Source organism: Eschscholzia californica, unplaced genomic scaffold (genome assembly GCF_041429995.1).
Source record: "Eschscholzia californica isolate CP2 unplaced genomic scaffold, dmEscCali1.0.p SCAF_2, whole genome shotgun sequence".
Lineage (NCBI taxonomy): Eukaryota > Viridiplantae > Streptophyta > Magnoliopsida > Ranunculales > Papaveraceae > Eschscholzia > Eschscholzia californica.
In genome coordinates, this window is record NW_028238309.1 from 7,587,284 (window position 1) to 7,607,223 (window position 19,940).

Sequence of the window (19,940 nt, forward strand, 5' to 3'; positions counted from 1 at the left end):
AAATTGATTTGGTTACGATTTTTGTTTTGAATTGATTTTGGAAATAGATTTGCTTTCCAAAACGGTTAGAAGATAGATAAAAATCAATTTCGGATTTATAGTTAGTTGCTTTAAATCCCCTAAATCACGCCCACATTAGAAACATTCCAAATTCACCCTGGAAAATTAAAAATCCCGTGATTTTTGTAGGAGGGACATGGACGGTAGTTTTCTCATAAAGAATGGGTTATTATGTCCATAATGTAAAAGGACTAAATATCCATGTTTTGAGAAGATTGGATCATAAACCTTTTTTGAATATTATTTTGGTCTATATACCCACGGACCCTACTATAAAACAACCATAAACACTATAATGTTTTTGCTAAATAACTTTGGTTGATACAAATCCACCGAGACGAGTAGTAAGCCAATTGGTGCCCCCAAAAGTTATTCTTAACACGCTTCCCTTTTCGTGCCCCCGGACTTGGCAGTCCGATGGCACTCAGATTGGGCCTAGTTCTTGATAGGCTTGAACAACACGGTCTGAGGCCAGTTTGAAGCCCTCGGATTGCCTCAATTCGTGGTTTTCGGACTGCTCAATCCGCAACCATAGAGAGCGCCTTTAGAGGCGCCCTAGGTGTTTTTGGGTTCAATTAGGGATCAGTTCCTTACCTACCCAGCAACCAATTCTATACGATTTTACTAGATCGTGCTTCTCGAATTCTTGTACCCAGTCATGGAAACACGCGATTTCTAGGTTTACCAAATTCAAAGGGTGGTAATTTCGTAATACCAACAAAGTCAGAGGGCTATTCTACAGCTACTTCTCAAATGGTTCGGAATGAAGTCGCCTGTAAAAATTACAGCTAAAAACAAGACTTAAAAGAGAAGGAAAACCAGAAACAGTTCTTTCAGTTTCTAATGTTAGTCTTCCTCCCCATTCAAATCTGTTAAATCATCAAACCCTAACCCTAATTTCTCCCAATCTTCATTTTGATTGTTTACAATTTGGTTTACTAAACCCTAGAAATCTTAAATAATTTATGTATTGGTGATTGGGAAGGGGGGATGGAAGAGATGATGATGACTCTTCCCTTTGATCTTCTTCAGTTTCAATTTGTTTAATTCTTATAAACCCTAGAAATATTTAAGGGAGAAAATGTCATGGGGATTAGGATGGAAACGATCATCTGAAATATTTCATCTTTCATTAATTTATGGTGAGAATGATAATTTTGAAGAATTTAGTCCTCGTTCTTCAACGTCATCTGCTGTTTCATCTTCTTCTTCTCAAGAAGAATCAGGTTTACGTATTGAATTAGATTGGTCTAGCGGTGATGATGAAGATCAGGTGGCACTTAGGTTACAATCTCAGCTTATGGTTGCTCTTCCACCACCACAAGATTCAGTTGTTCTTGAACTTAATCAAGATCAAGATGAAAATGTAGGTGTTGATATGAAAGTTGTGAGGCGAAGAGAACCATTACGAGCTGTTATTTTGTCGAAGACGATTGGGTCTGGACAGCAAAGTGATGGGGTTGGTGTTTTAACTCGTTTGCTTCGATCTAATCTGGAATCACCACCAGGAACTGGTGATGATGTTTCTGGTTTAGCAGATCACTGGAAAACCATGACTTGTTTAAGTCTCTGTGGATGTGGTTTATCGGTAAGTTCATATTTGGTGGTCATTCCAATTTGAATTGACGAACTTTCTCTCTTTCTGGTGAAATTGAGTTGTTTTTCAAAACCCTAGTTTGTAAATGTCTGTCTAGCTATATGAAGTAGTGATCTATTAATCTGACTGATCATATGTTTCAATCTGAAATTGGATTTGAGAATTCTTACAATAGGCTTTAAAGTTTCAGAAATGATATTCATGATCTATATGCATTTGGAGTTCAAAGTTTCAGAACTTTGAACTCCAAGCATCGAAGAGTTAATGCGTCAGTTCTAGATATGATTTGTGTCATTTCCAGACTATGGGTCGATAGTTTATAACTTTATATTAATAAAGCTATCAACTATTAAACCGGTTTAGCATCATATACTTATCGATTTCGACTCATTCTTAGGTACTGCCTGTGGAGTTTACCCGTCTCCCTGTTCTTGAGAAGCTATATCTTGATAACAATAAGCTGACAGTTTTGCCTCCAGAGCTTGGTGAACTGAAAGCTTTGAAAGTACTAACAGTTGATTACAACATGCTGGCTTCAGTACCTGGTACGTTCGACAACTCATTCTATGCTGAGAATTTAGTGGTAGCTTTTTATTCTAGATTGCAAAGAAAAGTAATATCAGTCTTATTCATTTCTTGCATGAACTTGTAAGCAGTAGAACTCAGGCAGTGTGTTGGATTGGTGGAGTTGTCCCTGGAACATAACAAATTGGTCCGCCCCCTTCTCGATTTCAGGTCATCTATAACAGTTTATGATCTAACATCTGCCTGTTATTTATAAGTGTTATATTTTATGATGCTTTTACACTTGACAGTTTTAATCGATTATTAGTATAACTGTACAGGGCCATGGCTGAGTTACGTATTCTTAGGCTATTCGGCAACCCCCTTGAATTTTTGCCAGAAATATTGCCTCTGCACAATCTTTGTCACTTGTCTCTTGCAAATATCAGGATCGAAGCGAATGAGACTTTAAAGTCTGTGAATGTTCAAATTGAGGTAATGTGTCATGCAGCCATATTGGTAATTACTTGTATTACACCACTTAAATCATCATAAGGTTAAAATCAATTTTCCTTGAGTGCAGACGGAGAACAGTTCCTACTTTGTTGCATCTAGACACAGATTGAGTGCCTTCTTCTCTCTAATTTTCCGATTTTCTTCTTGTCATCACCCATTATTAGCTTCTGCACTAGCCAAAATCATGCAAGATCACGGAAATCGTATTGTTGTTGGTAAAGATGAGAATGCTGTGAGACAGCTCATAAGTATGATGAGCAGTGACAACCGTCATGTGGTATGTAGGTAAACTTAGCGCTTGTTAGATACTTCTGTTACATGTTCTTGTCTTGGGCTTCTCAATAGCTTTACTCCATTACAGGTTGAACAGGCCTGCTCTGCTCTTTCGTCACTTGCAGCAGATGTTTCTGTGGCGATGCAGTTGATGAAGTGCGATATCATGCAACCAATGGAATCATTACTGAAATCCATGGACCCAGAAGAATTAGTTTCTGTGTTGCAAGTAGTGGTTAATATGGCCTTTGCCTCTGATACTGTATCTCAGAAGATGTTAACGAAAGATGTATTGAGATCGCTGAAAGTTCTATGTGCCCATAAAGACACAAAGGCATGTCAACTGCAACATCTAGTGTTCTACCGGGTTTCTGTTTCCTTTCTCTGATCTAAACTGGGTATGCAATTTTTATAAAATTTCAGGTGCAAAGATTTGCCCTTCTTGCTGTGGGTAATTTGGCCTTCTGTTTGGAGAACCGCCATATTTTAGTTACTTCCGAAAGTTTGCGTGAACTTCTACTACGCTTGATGGTAGCATCCGAGCCAAGTGTGACTAAAGCTGCCGCACGTGCCTTGGCAATTCTTGGTTTGTTTCTTAAACTTTTACATGGGGAATTTTGATACCAAGAAATCTAATTCTAATGTTACTCTAATTAGGGGAGAATGAGAATTTGAGGCGCGCATTAAGAGGAAGGCCAGTTTCAAAGCAAGGACTTCGTATACTGGCAATGGATGGGGGTGGAATGAAAGGTCTTGCAACTGTTCAGATGCTTAAAGAAATTGAAAAGGGAACGGGGAAGCGTATACATGAGATGTTTGATCTTATATGTGGGACATCCACTGGTGGTATGCTTGCTGTTGCTCTTGGAATCAAACAGATGAGCTTGGATCAGTGTGAAGAAATATATAAGAAACTTGGTATAACTAGCATTGAATCATGTAGAAACACCAAGTCTCGTAGGTTCATTTATTTATCTCATTTCACCATTGTGGTTTCTCAGGGAAGCTTGTTTTTGCGGAACCTGTTCCAAAGGACAATGAAGCTGCAACTTGGAGAGAAAAGTTTGATCAACTTTACAAAAGTTCATCACAGAGCTTTAGAGTTGTTGTGCATGGATCTAAAGTATGAAACTAACATTCTTTCTCTGGTTTCTTGTATGCTTCACTATGATTTGTTCGGTAGTTCTGCCTGTCCTTCTGAATTTCATGGGTTTTATAATCGTGGAAAGTGGACACTTAAGACTTATTACGAACTACTAAGTTCATTCTAAGTTTCTGATGGTTCTGCTTGAGCTGTTCATAAGATTTTGTAGTTAGAATTAGCAACCGAAAAATGGGTAGTGGCTGCAGACAATGTTGTCAAATCGTAAATCGTTATTCATTTTCCTAAATCGTATTGTATCTGTAAATCGAAAATGGTAAGATTTATATATATACATATATATATATATATATATATATATATATATATATAAATATATATTATTTATGTACCTTTTTTTATCACTAAAGCAATCAAAATAATGTCGCTAGATGTTTTCTGACGAGAGCCTACCACTACTTTCTGCAGCACAGTGCCGATCAGTTCGAAACATTGTTGAAAGAGTTGTGTGCTGATGAAGAAGGTGACCTATTAATAGAGTCTGCTGTGAAAAACATTCCTAAAGTTTTTGTCGTGTCTACACTCATCAGTGTGATGCCAGCACAGCCCTTTCTTTTCCGTAATTATCAGGTTAGTTGGGAATATATCTTACATTGGAACTAACACTCTTTTGCCTGTAACACATTTGGAAGTACGACTTTGATCTGATGGGCCACTCTTTGCACCCAGGTGCATAGTATCAGATGAGTCCGATGCTTTTATCATGTCTTTGACTTCAATGTTATGCTATTGTACCACACAATCTTGAGGTCATTTGATGCCTGACAGCACCACTTGAGAGTGCAATAATAATTTTTTAAAAGAAAGAAAGAATTAACATCTCTAGTATATTTGTTAAAATCAGAGGTAATATTTTGTTCTTTGAAGAGGTTTGTTAACTTACTGTTTGATCATTTTGGTATAGTATCCTGCAGGTGTTCAAGAGATACCTTTAGGAACGACAGAATTTCCAACTACATTCGGTGTCGGAACAGTTGTTCCTCAAGCTGTATCTAGGCAGAGTGCTTTTATTGGAAGTTGTAAGCATCACATATGGCAGGCTATTAGAGCATCATCTGCTGCTCCATATTATCTTGACGATTTTTCTGATGGTATTTTTTCCCTACTAGTCTCTCCCTCACACACACACACCACGTAGTAGCTAAGTTGTGGTTCAGATGTGCCTCACTGCAGTTCGTTATGGTTGTAAATTGTGATAGCCTAAATTTATCTACTTCGTGATAGATGTAAACCGCTGGCAAGATGGAGCAATTGTGGCAAATAATCCAACTATTTTCGCCATTAGAGAAGCACAACTTCTATGGCCTGATTCAAAAATCGACTGTTTAGTCTCTATTGGATGTGGTTCTGTGAGGACTAAGGTAACCATGGTCTTACTTTTATTTATTAATATTAGGTTGTCTGAGGAACATGCTTTTTGTAGATCAGTTTTATATTTCATAAAAGGCCATCTCAAATAGATTTTCGAAGTGGAAGTGAGGTTGTTATCAACTAGAGTTACTGCAGTGATCAAAACTAGATATAACTAAAGCTGTTTTTTTCTAGTTCTACGAATGTAGCTTTTAAATATTACCCTCTTGAAATTTCTATAACAATGTCATAAAAGCAGTAAAAAGCAAGGGTCTCGTCCTCCTGTAAAAACTCAAAAATTACAGAACTCTTGACTGAGTGTTTGCTTCAGTCACCAACTAAAATCATGTTTTGGAACAATGCTTGCTTGGGGGCTTAGAATCGAGTTACTCGACAATGGTACCTTCATATAATTACTAATTTTGGTAACTGCTCTTACCCAATTAGCTCCTGTTGTTGGACTGCTCACTTGTACATTCTTCTGGGAGCTCTTGAGGCATACTAAGCCTCAACTCTTTTATTTATTTTTGCTTAGTTTAATATTGATATGAGATTTTAGAGCATTCATCATTGAAACTGATACACATTATGGATAATTTATCTACATGTTAACATAAAAATATCTGTTGATCTCAGGAGTCAGTTCACTAATCTAAGAAATTATATTCATTGCCTTAGGTTCGAAAGGGTGGATGGCGGTACCTGGACACTGGACAAGTTTTGATTGAGAGTGCATGCTCTACGGATCGGGTTGAGGAAGCGTTAAGCGCGCTGTTACCTATGCTTCCTGAAGTCCAATATTTTCGGTTTAACCCAGGTAAAACGTCAGCAAAGGAATTAAGTTTAAGTCCACTTGAACATGGGAACAGCTATGAGTTTTGAGCTATTTAATCTCCATGTTTCGTCTTCTTTGGTGTTTGCTTCGAATTCATTTGACTACTACTAGTTTCAGATTTTTGAAGTGGGTATTTTGCTAAAAAGATTATGAGTTTTGAGATAAGGGGTCTGCTGTGAAAGAATTTTCCATGTTAGTGTATTCGAAATGTTTGATGCTTGAAGATCCTCATTAAGTGTTACTTACAAACCCATCTGATTCAGTCGTGTAAAAAATACTGTCTGAAGGAAATGATTAGTTCCGAAGTTTTAACTCATTGTTGTATAATGTGAACAGTTGATGAACGATGTGATATGGAGCTAGACGAGACTGATCCTGCAATCTGGCTCAAGTTGGAAGCTGCCACTCAGGAGTTCATTGAACATAATAGTGAGGCCTTCAAGAATCTTTGTGAGAGACTACTACCTCATCAAAATGATGAAAAATCGTCTGATAAGTCGAACTCCGCATACGGTGCTAAAACGAACCTCTCAAACATGGGTAGGTGTTAATCATCAGTCCTTTACAGTTAACATGGTTGTTTTTATTTTATTTTTTTATTATTATTTCCTGACTTTGCTCAATATAAGTTTTCGTTTAATATGTGTAGTGATCAATGAGAAAAGCCCTTCTTTGGGTTGGAGGCGTATGGTACTCCTTGTAGAAGCTTCTCATAGTCCTGATTCTGGAAAAGCTTCTCACCATACTCGGTCCCTGGAAACATTTTTTGCCCAGAACAGCATAAAATTATCTACATTAAATAGGAATTTAGGATTTTCAAAGTCGATACCTTCAACAACATTTGCTACACCATTTGCGTCACCTTTGTTCACTGGAAGCTTCCCGTCAAGCCCACTTCTATATAGTCCTGAAATTTCTTCACAAAGGGTTAACCGAATAGATTTAGTTCCTCCTCTAAACTTGGATGCGGCTCAAACTGTGAAGACACCTGGTTCACCACCAAAATCTCCTTTAGGAACCAGACAGCTCTCAGCTCCTGTCCAATCATTGCTAGAGAAACTTCAGACTTCTCCTCAAGTAGGAATTATACATTTGGCTCTTCAAAATGATGGAGTTGGTTTAGTATTGAGGTCAGCCTCTTTTTTATTATTACCTGTTTACCCATATATATTATATAAATATTATATATATGTATATATATGTATATATATGTATAGACATAAATTGTCTTGTTAATGTGGGTGTAATTTCATCTGGTCTTTTTCAGTTGGCAAAATGATGTGTTTGTAGTTGCTGAACCTGGGGAGCTTGCAGATAGATTTATACAAAGTGTTAAGTCAAGTTTATTGTCAACGCCTAGGGGTCGGAGTAGGAAAGAAGCATCAGCCTTATCGAAGGTTTCAACTGTGGCTGATCTGATTGCTTACAAGTCGTATTTCCAGGTCGGATGTATTGTCCATCGGTATATAGGAAGACAAACACAAGTAAGTTTGTTCTGTAGTAATTCATAAATAGGAATTGTATGATCATAAGCGAATAAATATAAAACAAAATAGCTCTAGGTTACAAACTAGTTGTAGTCAAAATTTTGAGGTCCCAACTTAGTTGTTTTGGTGTCTGATCTTTCTAACAATTATCCTGTTACTGAGCCAACAAATAAAATACTTACTCGTTAATGGTATGTGAAGGTCATGGAAGATGACCAAGAGATTGGAGCATACATGTTTCGCCGAACTGTGCCATCAATTCACTTAACTGCGGACGATGTTCGTTGGATGGTACGCTTTATTCATTTTATCTATGATTTTTTCGATTAGTTTGATGCCATTAGTTTCGTTACCGAGAAGCAAAAGAAAATAAATATAGATATCTGGAGTACGATTAGACGGATCGGAGACATATATACCTATCGAGAGCTCTATTTTTTGCGAGTTCAATTGTTTTGCTCATCTAGCTGCTTTTACTTTCTGATATATCTAGGCTGGAGCATGGAGAGACAGGATAATAATATGCACTGGGGCTTGTGGGCCTACTCCAAGTTTAGTAAAGGCCCTAATCGATTGTGGTGCCAAAGCTGTTATTTGTTCCTCGACAAAACCTTCAGAGCTGCAGCCGGCATCAATTGGTTCAGGAGATTTCAACAGCTTAGACAATGGGAAGTTTGAGATTGGAGATGAAGAAGCAGAAGATGAAGAGTTAGAAGAACCACCCACTCCAGTGAGTGACTGGGAAGACAGTGAGCCCGAGAAGGCCCACGAGTGGGCAAATGAGGAAGAAGAATTATCTCAATTTATATGTTTATTATATGATTCATTGTTCCGAGAAGGGGCGAGAGTGGATGTGGCTCTGCAACATGCGCTCGATTCACATCCGAAGTTGAGGTATTCATGTCATCTCCCCGGCATACCATAGTACAAAATTGTATACATGAATAAAGAATATAGGTGTTTGTATCAGACAAGACTAAAACTGAGAAAAATCATCTCAAAAGAGAAAAAGAAACTGAGAAAAATAAGAGCGAAATTTTGAGGGCGGAGGAAACTTACATTTCTATAAGTGGGTTGTGTCTGTTAAAACATACTTGTATGAAGACCCATTTTCGTGTTATAACTTATGAATGAATACATGTAAATTGAGAAACTATAGATGGGGATGAAACAGGTTTATGCCTGCTAACCCCTTTTCATATTCATAATCAATACTTCCAACTCTGGTTTTAATTTTGTTTTACTGATAAATTTGAAAAAAAAAGAGATTGCGGGTCTACTCTACTCTCGTGTGATTTCGAGGGTTACCGTGCCATCTTTGTACAAACACATATCTCACCACAGCAACTAGCATCCACTTGTTTTCGAAGATACCGAAACTGCAACAAGATCTAAATAACGGATATACTAGATCTGCTAGTCACAGCTTCATCATATCTTTATCAGACAAGCTTCATCATCTTTTGTGCAATCAAGAGGCCCAATCTACAGTTGGAACAAAGATAGGATTCACATCACTCTTTTTGTCTCTCGACTTACTTTCATTTTACTACTTGGTTTGCTTGGTGATCTTTCAACTCATCCGAAAAGGTATCCGACTTCATAGTAGACTACTTTCCGTCAACAACTGCATGTGGGTCACCTGTGTCCATGTGCATTTTAGCTGATGCTGCACACGTCTCTACTATCCTAGACACCGTCTTGACCAGACGGCGTACCTCTTCGCACGGGCCTTAAGGCTTATAAACAATTTTTCATGGGCCCCATGTTGGGATAGTATAATTCGAGGAAGTGTGGATGTAATACTCTAGTTACATGAAATGTAATAATCTAGTTACATGAATTGAACAAAATATAAGATGATCAAAGCAAAATTTGATTGACCAAGTCAAATGACATGTTGGGTTGCATAATCATCATCTATGGAAGCCCACAGGGCTCAAACTAGTAGTAGTAGTACTATGGAAGCCCAAAGCTTTTAGATTGTTAAATCCGAACCCATAAAAGGCCAGGGGTAAACTCTCCATCTCCATTTCCATATCTGCTCATTTTTTGTCTTGAGTTCTAGAGAGAGAAAACTATTACTAGCAATAACCATGGCGGCGACTACTCCATTTTCAATTTCATCTAATCACTCAACAATCCATTCCTCTTCGAATAAACATTCCCCACTTCTCTCTTCACAATCTTTAATCACTCGAAATCTCAGATTCCCCACCTCTTCCACCCGATTCATCAAATCTCACTCACTCACCTCATCCTCCTCCGCCGCCTTATCATCATCATCTTCATCATCGTCACCTCTAATTCCCCTTTGCGCCACCACCGACGCATCAACTCCAGCCACCACTTTCCATGGTGTCTGTTACGTCCTAGGAGACAACATTGATACAGATCAAATCATCCCAGCAGAATACCTAACCCTAGTTCCTTCAAACCCAGATGAATACAAAAAACTAGGTTCTTACGCTTTAATCGGTCTTCCTTCTCAAATCTACAATACCAAATTCGTCGAATCTGGTGAATTTCAATCCAAATTCTCGATTATAATTGCCGGAGACAATTTCGGATGTGGATCATCACGAGAACACGCACCAGTTGCCCTAGGTGCTGCTGGTGTTAAAGCTGTTGTTGCTGAAACATATGCAAGAATATTTTTTAGGAATTCAGTTGCTACTGGTGAAGTTTATCCATTGGAATCAGAAGGTCGTTTATGTGAAGAATGTTCAACTGGTGATGTTATTACAATTGAGTTAAGTGATAATCTATTGATTAATCATACAACTGGTAAAGAGTATAAATTGAAACCTATTGGTGATGCTGGTCCTGTTATTGAAGCTGGTGGGATTTTCGCTTATGCTAGAAAAGCTGGGATGATTCCTACTCTTGCTTCTTCTTCTTCAGCCTAAATAAGGTTAAATTCTTCATAAAGGAAGCAACTTTTTGTTTTTTTTTAATCTCCAAAGGCACTTATTTATACAAACTTGCTCTTTTTTCCCTTTGATATTGAATAGTTTGTTGAAATTTGGTACTATTTTGCATTTGGTGTTAGAAAGGAATGTGATTATCAGGAGGAGCAATCGCGTAATGTGGTTCCTTGTAATATCAAAACCCTACCATAGTATATTGTTTGGTTTGGGCAAGAATAGGATCAGTAGAAATTAGTTTTCTCCATGGATTATTTAATTTACAATTCCAAGGGAAAGGTAGTCATGAACCCACCTTCCCCATAGGGTTTAGGATCCTCCTTTAGGAGGAACGACTTCCCTCTCATACTATTTTTGAATTGTTTTGGGTCCTTGGAATTGTTGGATTTGGTTTTGTTAGACATTTCAAGTGTTCCCATTCCTATTTTTGAATTGTTTTGGGTTTTTTTCCCCCTTTGTTTTCCTTTTCTTATTGTTCATGTAGCGACGCAATGTTGGGTTTGCTTGATTCATTGATTTGCATTGGTTGTTTCTTTGTTTGACTGTTTGCATTTGTCAATACCAAAATCCCATAACTTAGGTCTTCAATTTGTCAATGTCGCTAAAAGTGGAAGTTCGAGTGGTTAGTGTATTGGTGTCTTCTGTAGGAGGAACAACATTCCCCCTCCGACTCAGATTGCGACTCCTGTTTCAATATCTGCGTATCTTCTGAGTGTGATTCTTGGTAAACATATTTAACTCCTGGGGCTAGAGTATGCATCCTTGGAATTGTTGGATTTGGTTTTATTATACATTTCAAGACTTCCGATTCCTATTTTTGAAGTGTCTTGGGGTTTTTTTCCCTTCATTTATCCTTTTCTTATTGTTCATGTAGCGAAGCAATGTTGGGTTTGCTTGATTAGTTGATTTACATTGGTTGTGTCTTTGTTTGACTGTTTGCATTTTGTCAATGCCAAATCCCATAGCTTAGTTCCTCAATTAGTCCATGTCGCAAAAAGTGAAAGTTCGAGTTATTAGTGATTAGTTTCTTCTGTAGTATGCTGGTAAAGATTTAGCTCCTTGATACCTCTCATATGTTTCTATTGAGTATTCCAAGAAATCTAACTTGTTAAATGTGAAAACTGACGCAGTCTTTTGGTGTTGAACGAGTCATTCATGTTAGATGGACAGAAACATGTCTGAAAATTCTCTCCAGTATCATTGTAAACTAAATTATCTTTTTTTTTTGAAAGATGAATTATCTTAATTGTAGAAAAGAAATTGAAGGATTAGACTTGTTATGGTTTCAATGCCTTTTCTTTGGTGGTATTGGTTATCTGTCTAACTTTAAACTTTCTACTTGCCCTAGTTTCTGGGACTCCCTCTAGCCTTCTTATTGTGTCATTCGTTACTTGTGTGCTTACTCGGGTATAAATAGAACTTGATAGTGGACTCAGTCATGAGGCTCTGAGGGTGCATTATCTAGGAGAGAGTTCATTTTTCGACGTGTTTAATGAGACTTTCTGAGTAACAATCTATGGATGGCAATTTTTGACTCTGTGGTTTAAACATTTCAGGTAACAAGCTTCCCCGGCGATTCCAGTGTGGCCTAACAAGTTTAGCAGGTCAATAAAAAGCTCAGCACACTAGCGCTTTCCTCTAATTTCTAGTTGGCATTCTGCAAATTTGAGTGACTTGTTGGGAAGAATTTTACTTGTTTTATGAATACATTTGTTGTTAGAATACTCAGATTCATTATATATAATGTGTTTGGATTTCGTTGTAACATATAATATAACTAATCTTAAAAGAAATAAAGACAGAAATTTATCCGAACCTAAAGAATATACGGTAAACCGTAAGAATGCACTACTAAAACTCTGAACTCAAGTGACAAAAAAATTCTCTCCAGGTTGCTGCCTTCTAAGTATTGGTGAAAAATAATCAAATTTATGATGGATCATATTTGATTCTAACATATATTGTTTTCTAAGGTAATTTGTTTTAGAATCCGAAGTACAATACACATAAATTTTTAGAAATGTTTCTCATTTTAGACAAATTTCTTTTTCCAAATGTACACTAAAAGCATCTCTAATGGAACACTCAAACTCTAAATCTTAGAGTTAGACACTTAGTTTTTTTCTTTTAAAATCGGTATCCAATGGAAAACATAAGTTTGAATCTCTAAAATGACATGACATCATTTAATTTAGAGTATCTTCTTAAAGATAAGTGACACCTAAACATGACCTCAGAGTATGTGTAGTTGGAGGGTTGGATTTGGTCTTCTTAGAAGATTTAAGTGTTCTGATTCCTATTGGTTTAGTGTTTTGGTTTTTTACGTTTGACTATCCTTTTTTCATATTAGTTGCTCATTTAGCTAAGCAATGTTCGGTTTGCTTGATTAGTTGATTTACATTGGTTGTTTCTTTGCTTGACTACTTGGATTTGGCAATAGCAAAACCCCATAATTTAGTTCCTCAGTTAATCTACCAGTAAGACTAAATCTGAGTATTATAATAAACTAGGGTATAGCCCGTGTCTCCGTCACGGGATAATTTGTCGATCATGTTAGTAGATGAAGACAAGTTACAATCATACAAAAAAAAAAGAAGTGTCGATCAAATTCTTACTAAATTCGTCTCTTGAAAATCAAAATAAAATTATTTTTGCCTCAATATTAACATGACCAACACAAATTTAAGATGAAAATTGTAGGTAGTTATTTTAAGAATAAGTGGGGAGTTATATGTGGAGAGGTAGTTAAATTAGTGGGGAAAAATCCAATGGTGAAAATTGAACGATAGATATTGACGGATGAGATTTATGATTGCAAGTTATGACATGGCACCAAAACCTATGTCATTTGTTATATAGATGTATTCATAAAACAAGCGAGTAACCACAATCTTGTTATTATTTGTACATATTAATCCATAACTTAGTCTTCCCTCGACATCAAACGAAGTACGTCATGACAGTACTTAAGCAACAATAAGATCCTGTCAGTCGATTCTATTCTTTCAGATAACTATGTAAATGGGATTATCTTTAGTTTCGAAATGAAACCAAGAGTTGAAGATTACCCAATGGATACTGAAAGCTTCGAGAAACCAAGGCTTCCGAGCTTCTTCAATCGGCTAGATATAGGACTAGACCATCCTTTTTCTACCTTCCCACATTTTATGTCCACTACTTCAACAATAGTCTTAACTCTATCAGGAGTTCTCTCTAAGGCAATATCTTCAGATCGAAGCATTGGAATTTTGTGGGAACCCTTCTTCCCAATCTTCTCTCTGTATTTCGCGGAAGTACCCGTGCTTCTCTGATTTATGTTGCTTATATTGCTACTATTACTACTACTGGTGCTAGCTTCATTAATTGTTCTTCTTCGTTGTAAACTTGTTTTAGAAGTAGAACCAGAACGAATTGAAACTGCAGTAGGAGGGGACTTTCTTTTAGATGCTAGAAGTGTTGTTGCTTGTGCAATATTCATGTACCCTAACTCTTTGGTAATCAAGGAACTAATCGTACCAGTCGTTCCAACTTTTATGGAACCTCCCCCTCCCTTAATAAGCTCAGGTTTCGAAACCATGATTCTCGACTCACGATCCAAACAATAAAGAAGCTCTAGATTTAGAGACTTCTTTTGCCGTTATAGCGTGGCCTGATATATACATAAAAAACAGATCAGTATACGATAAATTTAACTTGAACTTGTGTGCATCTACAAAACTTTGATTTCAAGAAGATGTCAATGAAGTTATTACGATATTGATCTAGACAACGGAAAAAAATTTACTAAGAAGGGTTTCGGCTGACAACTCTAACATCTATTATATAAAAAAATTGTTGATTCCTGCATTTTCAATCAAATTGAATAAGAAATTTTAGCTAAGAAGCATATTGGGTTTTGTGTAATTAGGTTTGAAAACATGTTAATCATGAATCCGAATGGGCTTTAAGCAAGCTAGAAGGAAATTGAAGATCTAGAGCAATTCATACTGTAATACTAGATCCTAAAAGATAATGACCTTCAAGTTAAGCAACTAATAACTTTTCCCCCAAAATTCATTTAATCTTCAATAGATCTAACATCAATGAAGTTATGAACTTTAGCAAATTGGGGTTTTTTTCTTAATTCAGAATCACAAGATAATTTTATAAGCTATAAAACCTAAATCAGCATTTAGCAAAGTGGGTAGATCAATTAAACATGTAAAATTGTGAGAATAAACAAACTAACAAACCAAGATCTTCTCTAGCTTCTCATTTAATGGAAAATCAACAGTTACCCCCTTTGAAACTTCAAGAACATACTTTATGATTGTAAACCCATGAAAACAGTAAAATGAAAAAGGATAAGAAAAGAAGTTTACCAAGAATTCTTCAATTGAAAACACTCTGTTTCTTCTTCTTCTTTATAGATAGATAGATAGATAGATTATAGGGATGAGTCGTCTTCAATTTCACCCGCGTGTTACAATACATGGGCATTATATGTTTGTTATTAGGGTTTACTATTCTCTTCTTCATTAACTACTAGTCTCAACTGTCATTTTCACTTTTTCAGCTTCTTAAAGTCAACATGAAATTGTCCGCCGGGATCTGACACATTCCCATATTTTGACCGCCGCCTGTTCATTTGAATACTCTTGTCCCCAACCTCCAACTGACGTCTGGTATCGGCGAATGGCCTGCTAAAAGACGTTAATTTGATTGAACACGTAGAAGAGGTAAGTAAATAGTTCCTTTTGCTCCTCGAATTCTCTTTGAAATATATTTCGCACAATTTTGTGTGTTTTTTCCATTCTTTCCTTTTATTACTTCGAATAAAGCCAAGAGAGCCCGAAACACCCAACTCTAGGTAAGGCCATGTGAGCCCGGAACACCCCACTCCGAGTAAGGCCATGGGTGGGAGCCCAGAACACCCAACTCCAAGTAAGGCTACGGGAGCCCGTGAGCGAGTGTCAAATACTGCCCAATCCACGGTGGGTCAGGCAAAAGTTCTGACCCATCCAGTGATAGCCAATCTAGTACTCGATCAATTGACCACCATTAAGCTTGAATCAAACCCATCCAATGTTGCTCTATTTGTCTTCATGTAATCATGTCTGTTCTACCTCAAACGCTAAGCGCCACTCTCTTCAGTCTTCTACTTTTCTTCCTTCTTTGGAGGACTCGTATGAATCTCTCAGACTATTTTCTCCTACTCTTTTCTTATTCTCACATCTTTGTTCGAAGTATGAACAATTGCTTTGTAATCAGACCTTGCCAAATAATTATGTTTTTTTTTTTTTCTAAAAATATGGTTAGGATTTACCTTGTCTTTAAATTTGTTAGGTAGAGAAAGTTATAAGAACTTCTTTTTGGAGATACTCATAGGTAAAGAAGAAATAGGTTCTCATTTGGTTTTGGAATATACTTGTTAGGTAAAAAAAGAACATAACTGAAAGCAAAATGAGTCGGACCCGAGTCTGTCTGGTACTCGACAGGCAAGACGTGATTGGCAGACTCGGAAAGGCTTTGGCATCAACAGTCAAGGAAGTGTTAGCCTTAGTGCACTCGACCACCCTAAGGATGAACCATGCGGACTCAGATGAAATTATTGATTGCCCAGCACAACCAATTCCTATCCATAGAGCCCCAATTTAGTAGTTTGATAAGATTTAAGAGATCTACATGGTGAAAAGAATAATCTCAAGTGTTTTGCATTGGCTGGCTGAGACAAGTGTTGGCGTAAAAAAATCATGAAAGTGTCTGACCCAAGTCTGGGCGACTACCCTAGTCGTCAACCACCAAAGTTGCCTGGTCCAATCCTCGATAGTGACCGTCCGACCCAATTCCCACCCCTAACTAAGAGCATCGATGTAGTAGTTAGATAAGATTTAAGTCAACATCATTTATGCGAGGAAGATCTACATGGTGAGAAGAATAAATCTTCAAAACTTGTTATGTTTAATTGTTTATAATGGCGAACATCTAGTTACTAAGTGGCTCTCTTTTACCTTGAGTTTTGCAGGTTGATATATCTAGTAATGGAAACTGTCCAAAAGGTACAACCGAACCACTTAAGGACGGGGAAGGCGCAGTGCCACCATCAAATGCTCAGCCATTCAGCCAAACTTAGGCCTCAACATAGTATATATGTTCGATCTAATAGTCTTTTCGGCCTAATTGATGCTAACATTTAAGAAGAAAGGTTAAGAAAATAGGAAGTGAAGAAAATAGAACATGTACCCATTATATGATGATTGATGCTTAAAGACAACAACACATTAAGATATTTATTATATATCGATATAACGCATTTACTTCGTTTAAATCTGATACAGCTTTTAAACTAACATAGTGTGTAAATCTTTCAATTAGCTCGAAGAGCTCGTTCCAACATTGGTTATCTGTATTCAATAGAGATTGAGAGATATACGCAACTGAGTTGCTATGCATTTTAAACCTTTCTTTTCGCAAGCTAACACCTTCATATGTCCATAAACGATTCTCATTTTCCCTCATCTTCTTTACCATGCGATTTTTCCTCATGTCCATTAAAGGATGATACTTCCTCGTCTTCATCTTGCAGTGAGTTACCTTCATCTTCTGAATCTCCTCCCGAGTTTTCATCTTCGCTTGTACTGGGGGAATTAGAGTTTGATGTGTTGTTTGGGTTATCTTCGTCGTGTGTGGGTACAACTAAATACTTAAGAGCAGTTACAACATCACTTATCAATGGCCTAGTACTTGCTTCTTCTTGTAGACACATAGCTGCAATTGCTAGAGCTTGATATAGACTCTTGATAGGGTAATTTCCTTCGAGCAATGGGTCGGCCATTAACGTAAACTTTCTACGATCCTTGAATAGCGGTTGTGCCTATAATTCGCAAACAAAATGGAGATTCAAATATATGAATTATAAACTAATGACATTGTTAGTATTAACAAAGGAAGAAGAGTTCTAGTTTTACTTTGAACATACCCAGGTGACGAGATTCTGCTCACTCGTAGGTCTACAATTGTCGATCGCTCTTCTTCCTGTAATTATCTCTAGAAACACAACTCCGAAACTGTAAACATCGGACTTGGTTGTCAACTGACCCGTTAGAGCATACTCTGGTGCACAATACCCGTACGTTCCCATCACCCTCGTGGAGACATGACTCTTATCTCCAGTAGGACCAAGCTTAGCAAGACCAAAGTCAGAGAGTTTTGGATTGAAAGACTCGTCTAGTAATATATTTGATGCTTTAAAATCACGATAAATCACCGGTGGTTTTGCCATTTCGTGCAAATATTCGAGCCCTTTCGCTGCCCCTTGAGCTATTTTCATCCTTGTAAACCAATCTAAAGGCGTCTTATTGGGAGCTAAATCTGCAAAAATTGCTTCGTTTCTATGAAAAAAATCTAACACTGTAGTGCCAAAGGAAAAAAAACTTAATTGCCGGCTTTTTTACTATCTAAACCCATGTGAATATTATCACAAAAACCATATTCTCCGTTTTCTGAAAGACTAAAGCGAAAAAGAGTTCCTTGAAACTTACCTAGAAGATGATCCTCCAAAGATCCTAATGGCATGTACTCGTAGACTAAAATCCTTTGATCTCCATCGGCACAATATCCGATTAGATTAACAAGATTTTCATGATGAAGAAGACTCAACATCAAAACTTCGATAAAGAATTCTCTGTTTCCTTGTAAACCGTTCCTGTCAAGTTGTTTTACTGCCACAACCTGAGCTAGATGGATCAAGATAAATATAACTCAAAGAAGATGACTAAGAAAAGAAAGAACAAAGGGTTGGGGAATAAGAAACTTTACTTGTTTAGTTTTTTCGATGCACCCTTTATATACCCGTCCAAACCCACCTTCACCGATAAGAGATTCGGATTTGAAGTTCTTCGTTGCAGTTGCTAATTCCTTGAATGTGAAACTTTGAGCTGCAATGTTTCCTTTCCCCGCTTTCAATAAGTCGGCTGCAATAATCCTATGCTTGCTGATATCTGCACAATGAAACCCAAAAATTTGTTTAAGGACACAAGTAGATCATCACTAAATGGTGCTTCACCAAAGTAAAGAACCAATTAATATTTTTATAGAGGACAAGTTGTCAAATCTTTATGGAGCTATTTGGGATAGTCCCTCATCGCTTGGAGGATATCCGAAGCTTGGGGTTTAGGTTTGTGGTATCGAAGTCCATTGGGCTTGCAGAGCCTTCGCCAGAAACAAAATTCTTTGTTAGGTAGACTTGGGATTCGGCGGCAAAAGCATATACAATATCGATAACTGGTAGAGCTTTGGTGGTCATATAATGGGTGATATCGACTTCAAATCAACGAAAATATAGAATATAAATGACATACAATTCAAAAACACAAATAAGAAACCATGGTCATAATTTTATTTGTATTCATAATATCATACCAGATCTAAACGAGAGCTTATCGATGAAAGAGGCAAATGTTGTTGGAGCTTTAATATCATTGTTCTTCTTTAGTGATTTCTTGTTTACATTATCACCATCACCATCTGTTGTTGAACAACAAGAAAAACATCCCATTTCTCTCTCTCTCCTCAATAACCCAGATATGATTGTGCTTTCAGAAAGTGGAAAACTTGAAGAATTTGGAGAAAGAAGATCAAAGGTTTTTGGTTTTCTAAAGGAGAATTATCTGGGGAAGTTTTTTTGTTGATTGATCTTCTTCTATTAAACCCCATTGAATTTGGACAGAGAATTGACAAAACAACTCTTCTAAATTTAGTAATTTTTTGTTAATTTCAGTTTATCATCTTTCTTATTAGATTGACAGGAAATCATGAACTAAAGAGACAGAGAGAGAAAGGATGAGATCTGTCTGTTTCCAGTTCAACTAAAGTGATAAAGATTTCATAAATTTGTTAATTTTGACCGTTGGAGATAAATTTCGTTGGGATTAGCTAACTGCCCTGTATATATGAAACATGGATCATATCTTCGGGTTTCAGTTGGATACAGGAACGTCCACCACGCTTGTAACGACTAACGTATATCATATTGCAGTCGAATTCTAAAAAAAAAGTTGGATACAGGAATCAGAACGGTTATGAAACAAAGGAATGATATTAGAAACGGGGCCTCGGGCGTACCGCGTACCCACGGACAAGGCAAGTACGAGGGCACTCGAACGACCTAGTCTGTGGGTCTCAGACTGCTCAGTCTGCAGGCCCACGGGCTACTGAGAGTGCCAAGAGTGCTGGCGGGCCTGAGCAAGAA

The 19,940-nt window shown here is 37.2% G+C and overlaps 3 protein-coding genes, 1 long non-coding RNA gene and 1 pseudogene across 6 annotated transcripts; 2 read left to right on the forward strand and 3 right to left on the reverse strand.

Moving 5' to 3' along the window:
• Nucleotides 1-637: 637 nt before the first annotated feature.
• Nucleotides 638-9,017, forward strand: LOC147555813 (phospholipase A I-like). Of its 2 annotated transcripts, none has more exons than XM_086663493.1 (18): nucleotides 638-1,648; nucleotides 2,055-2,202; nucleotides 2,314-2,392; nucleotides 2,503-2,656; nucleotides 2,745-2,954; nucleotides 3,039-3,284; nucleotides 3,374-3,536; nucleotides 3,608-3,868; nucleotides 3,952-4,073; nucleotides 4,521-4,682; nucleotides 5,017-5,203; nucleotides 5,337-5,473; nucleotides 6,141-6,279; nucleotides 6,634-6,837; nucleotides 6,947-7,427; nucleotides 7,565-7,781; nucleotides 7,986-8,075; nucleotides 8,278-9,017. In XM_086663493.1, exons 1-18 carry the CDS (start codon nucleotides 1,142-1,144, stop codon nucleotides 8,707-8,709), a joined length of 3,939 nt encoding a protein of 1,312 aa, XP_086519619.1. In that variant the 5' UTR covers nucleotides 638-1,141; the 3' UTR covers nucleotides 8,710-9,017. The 2 variants fall into 2 exon arrangements, with proteins under 2 accessions (XP_086519619.1, XP_086519620.1); XM_086663494.1 differs by having other exon boundaries at nucleotides 836-1,648; nucleotides 2,317-2,392.
• A 715-nt stretch (nucleotides 9,018-9,732) lies between these two features.
• LOC147555814 (3-isopropylmalate dehydratase small subunit 1 pseudogene) lies at nucleotides 9,733-12,478 on the forward strand (annotated as a pseudogene). The gene is made up of 2 exons (XR_015235085.1): nucleotides 9,733-10,698; nucleotides 12,268-12,478. The product of XR_015235085.1 is annotated as a 3-isopropylmalate dehydratase small subunit 1 pseudogene (transcript).
• Nucleotides 9,817-12,480, reverse strand: LOC147555815 (uncharacterized). Its single transcript, XR_015235086.1, has 2 exons — nucleotides 11,383-12,480; nucleotides 9,817-11,059 (listed from the first exon to the last, which is right to left on the reverse strand). It is a non-coding gene; the product is annotated as an uncharacterized LOC147555815 (long non-coding RNA).
• A 1,082-nt stretch (nucleotides 12,481-13,562) lies between these two features.
• LOC147555816 (uncharacterized) lies at nucleotides 13,563-15,189 on the reverse strand. The gene is made up of 2 exons (XM_086664344.1): nucleotides 15,073-15,189; nucleotides 13,563-14,360 (listed from the first exon to the last, which is right to left on the reverse strand). Exon 2 carries the CDS (start codon nucleotides 14,286-14,288, stop codon nucleotides 13,776-13,778), a length of 513 nt encoding a protein of 170 aa, XP_086520470.1. The 5' UTR covers nucleotides 14,289-14,360; nucleotides 15,073-15,189; the 3' UTR covers nucleotides 13,563-13,775.
• A 1,967-nt stretch (nucleotides 15,190-17,156) lies between these two features.
• LOC147555817 (putative serine/threonine-protein kinase PBL23) lies at nucleotides 17,157-19,326 on the reverse strand. Its single transcript, XM_086663508.1, has 5 exons — nucleotides 19,112-19,326; nucleotides 18,509-18,690; nucleotides 18,232-18,421; nucleotides 17,670-18,061; nucleotides 17,157-17,564 (listed from the first exon to the last, which is right to left on the reverse strand). Exons 1-5 carry the CDS (start codon nucleotides 19,245-19,247, stop codon nucleotides 17,196-17,198), a joined length of 1,269 nt encoding a protein of 422 aa, XP_086519634.1. The 5' UTR covers nucleotides 19,248-19,326; the 3' UTR covers nucleotides 17,157-17,195.
• Between the last annotated feature and the right edge of the window lie 614 nt (nucleotides 19,327-19,940).

What these genes read in the sequence shown, in the direction of transcription:
- LOC147555813 (XM_086663493.1), top strand. Translation starts at nt 1,142, where the DNA reads ATGTCATGGGGATTAGGATGGAAACGATCATCTGAAATATTTCATCTT. An exon ending in TTGTTGTGCATGGATCTAAA is followed by an intron (nt 4,074 to 4,520) that starts GTATGAAACTAA and finishes TACTTTCTGCAG; the next exon opens with CACAGTGCCGATCAGTTCGA. An exon ending in AACGAACCTCTCAAACATGG is followed by an intron (nt 6,838 to 6,946) that starts GTAGGTGTTAAT and finishes TAATATGTGTAG; the next exon opens with TGATCAATGAGAAAAGCCCT.
- LOC147555817 (XM_086663508.1), bottom strand. Translation starts at nt 19,247, where the DNA reads ATGGGATGTTTTTCTTGTTGTTCAACAACAGATGGTGATGGTGATAAT. An exon ending in TAAGCTCTCGTTTAGATCTG is followed by an intron (nt 18,691 to 19,111) that starts GTATGATATTAT and finishes TTCATTGTGCAG; the next exon opens with ATATCAGCAAGCATAGGATT. An exon ending in AGCAGAATCTCGTCACCTGG is followed by an intron (nt 17,565 to 17,669) that starts GTATGTTCAAAG and finishes TGCGAATTATAG; the next exon opens with GCACAACCGCTATTCAAGGA.
- LOC147555816 (XM_086664344.1), bottom strand. Translation starts at nt 14,288, where the DNA reads ATGGTTTCGAAACCTGAGCTTATTAAGGGAGGGGGAGGTTCCATAAAA.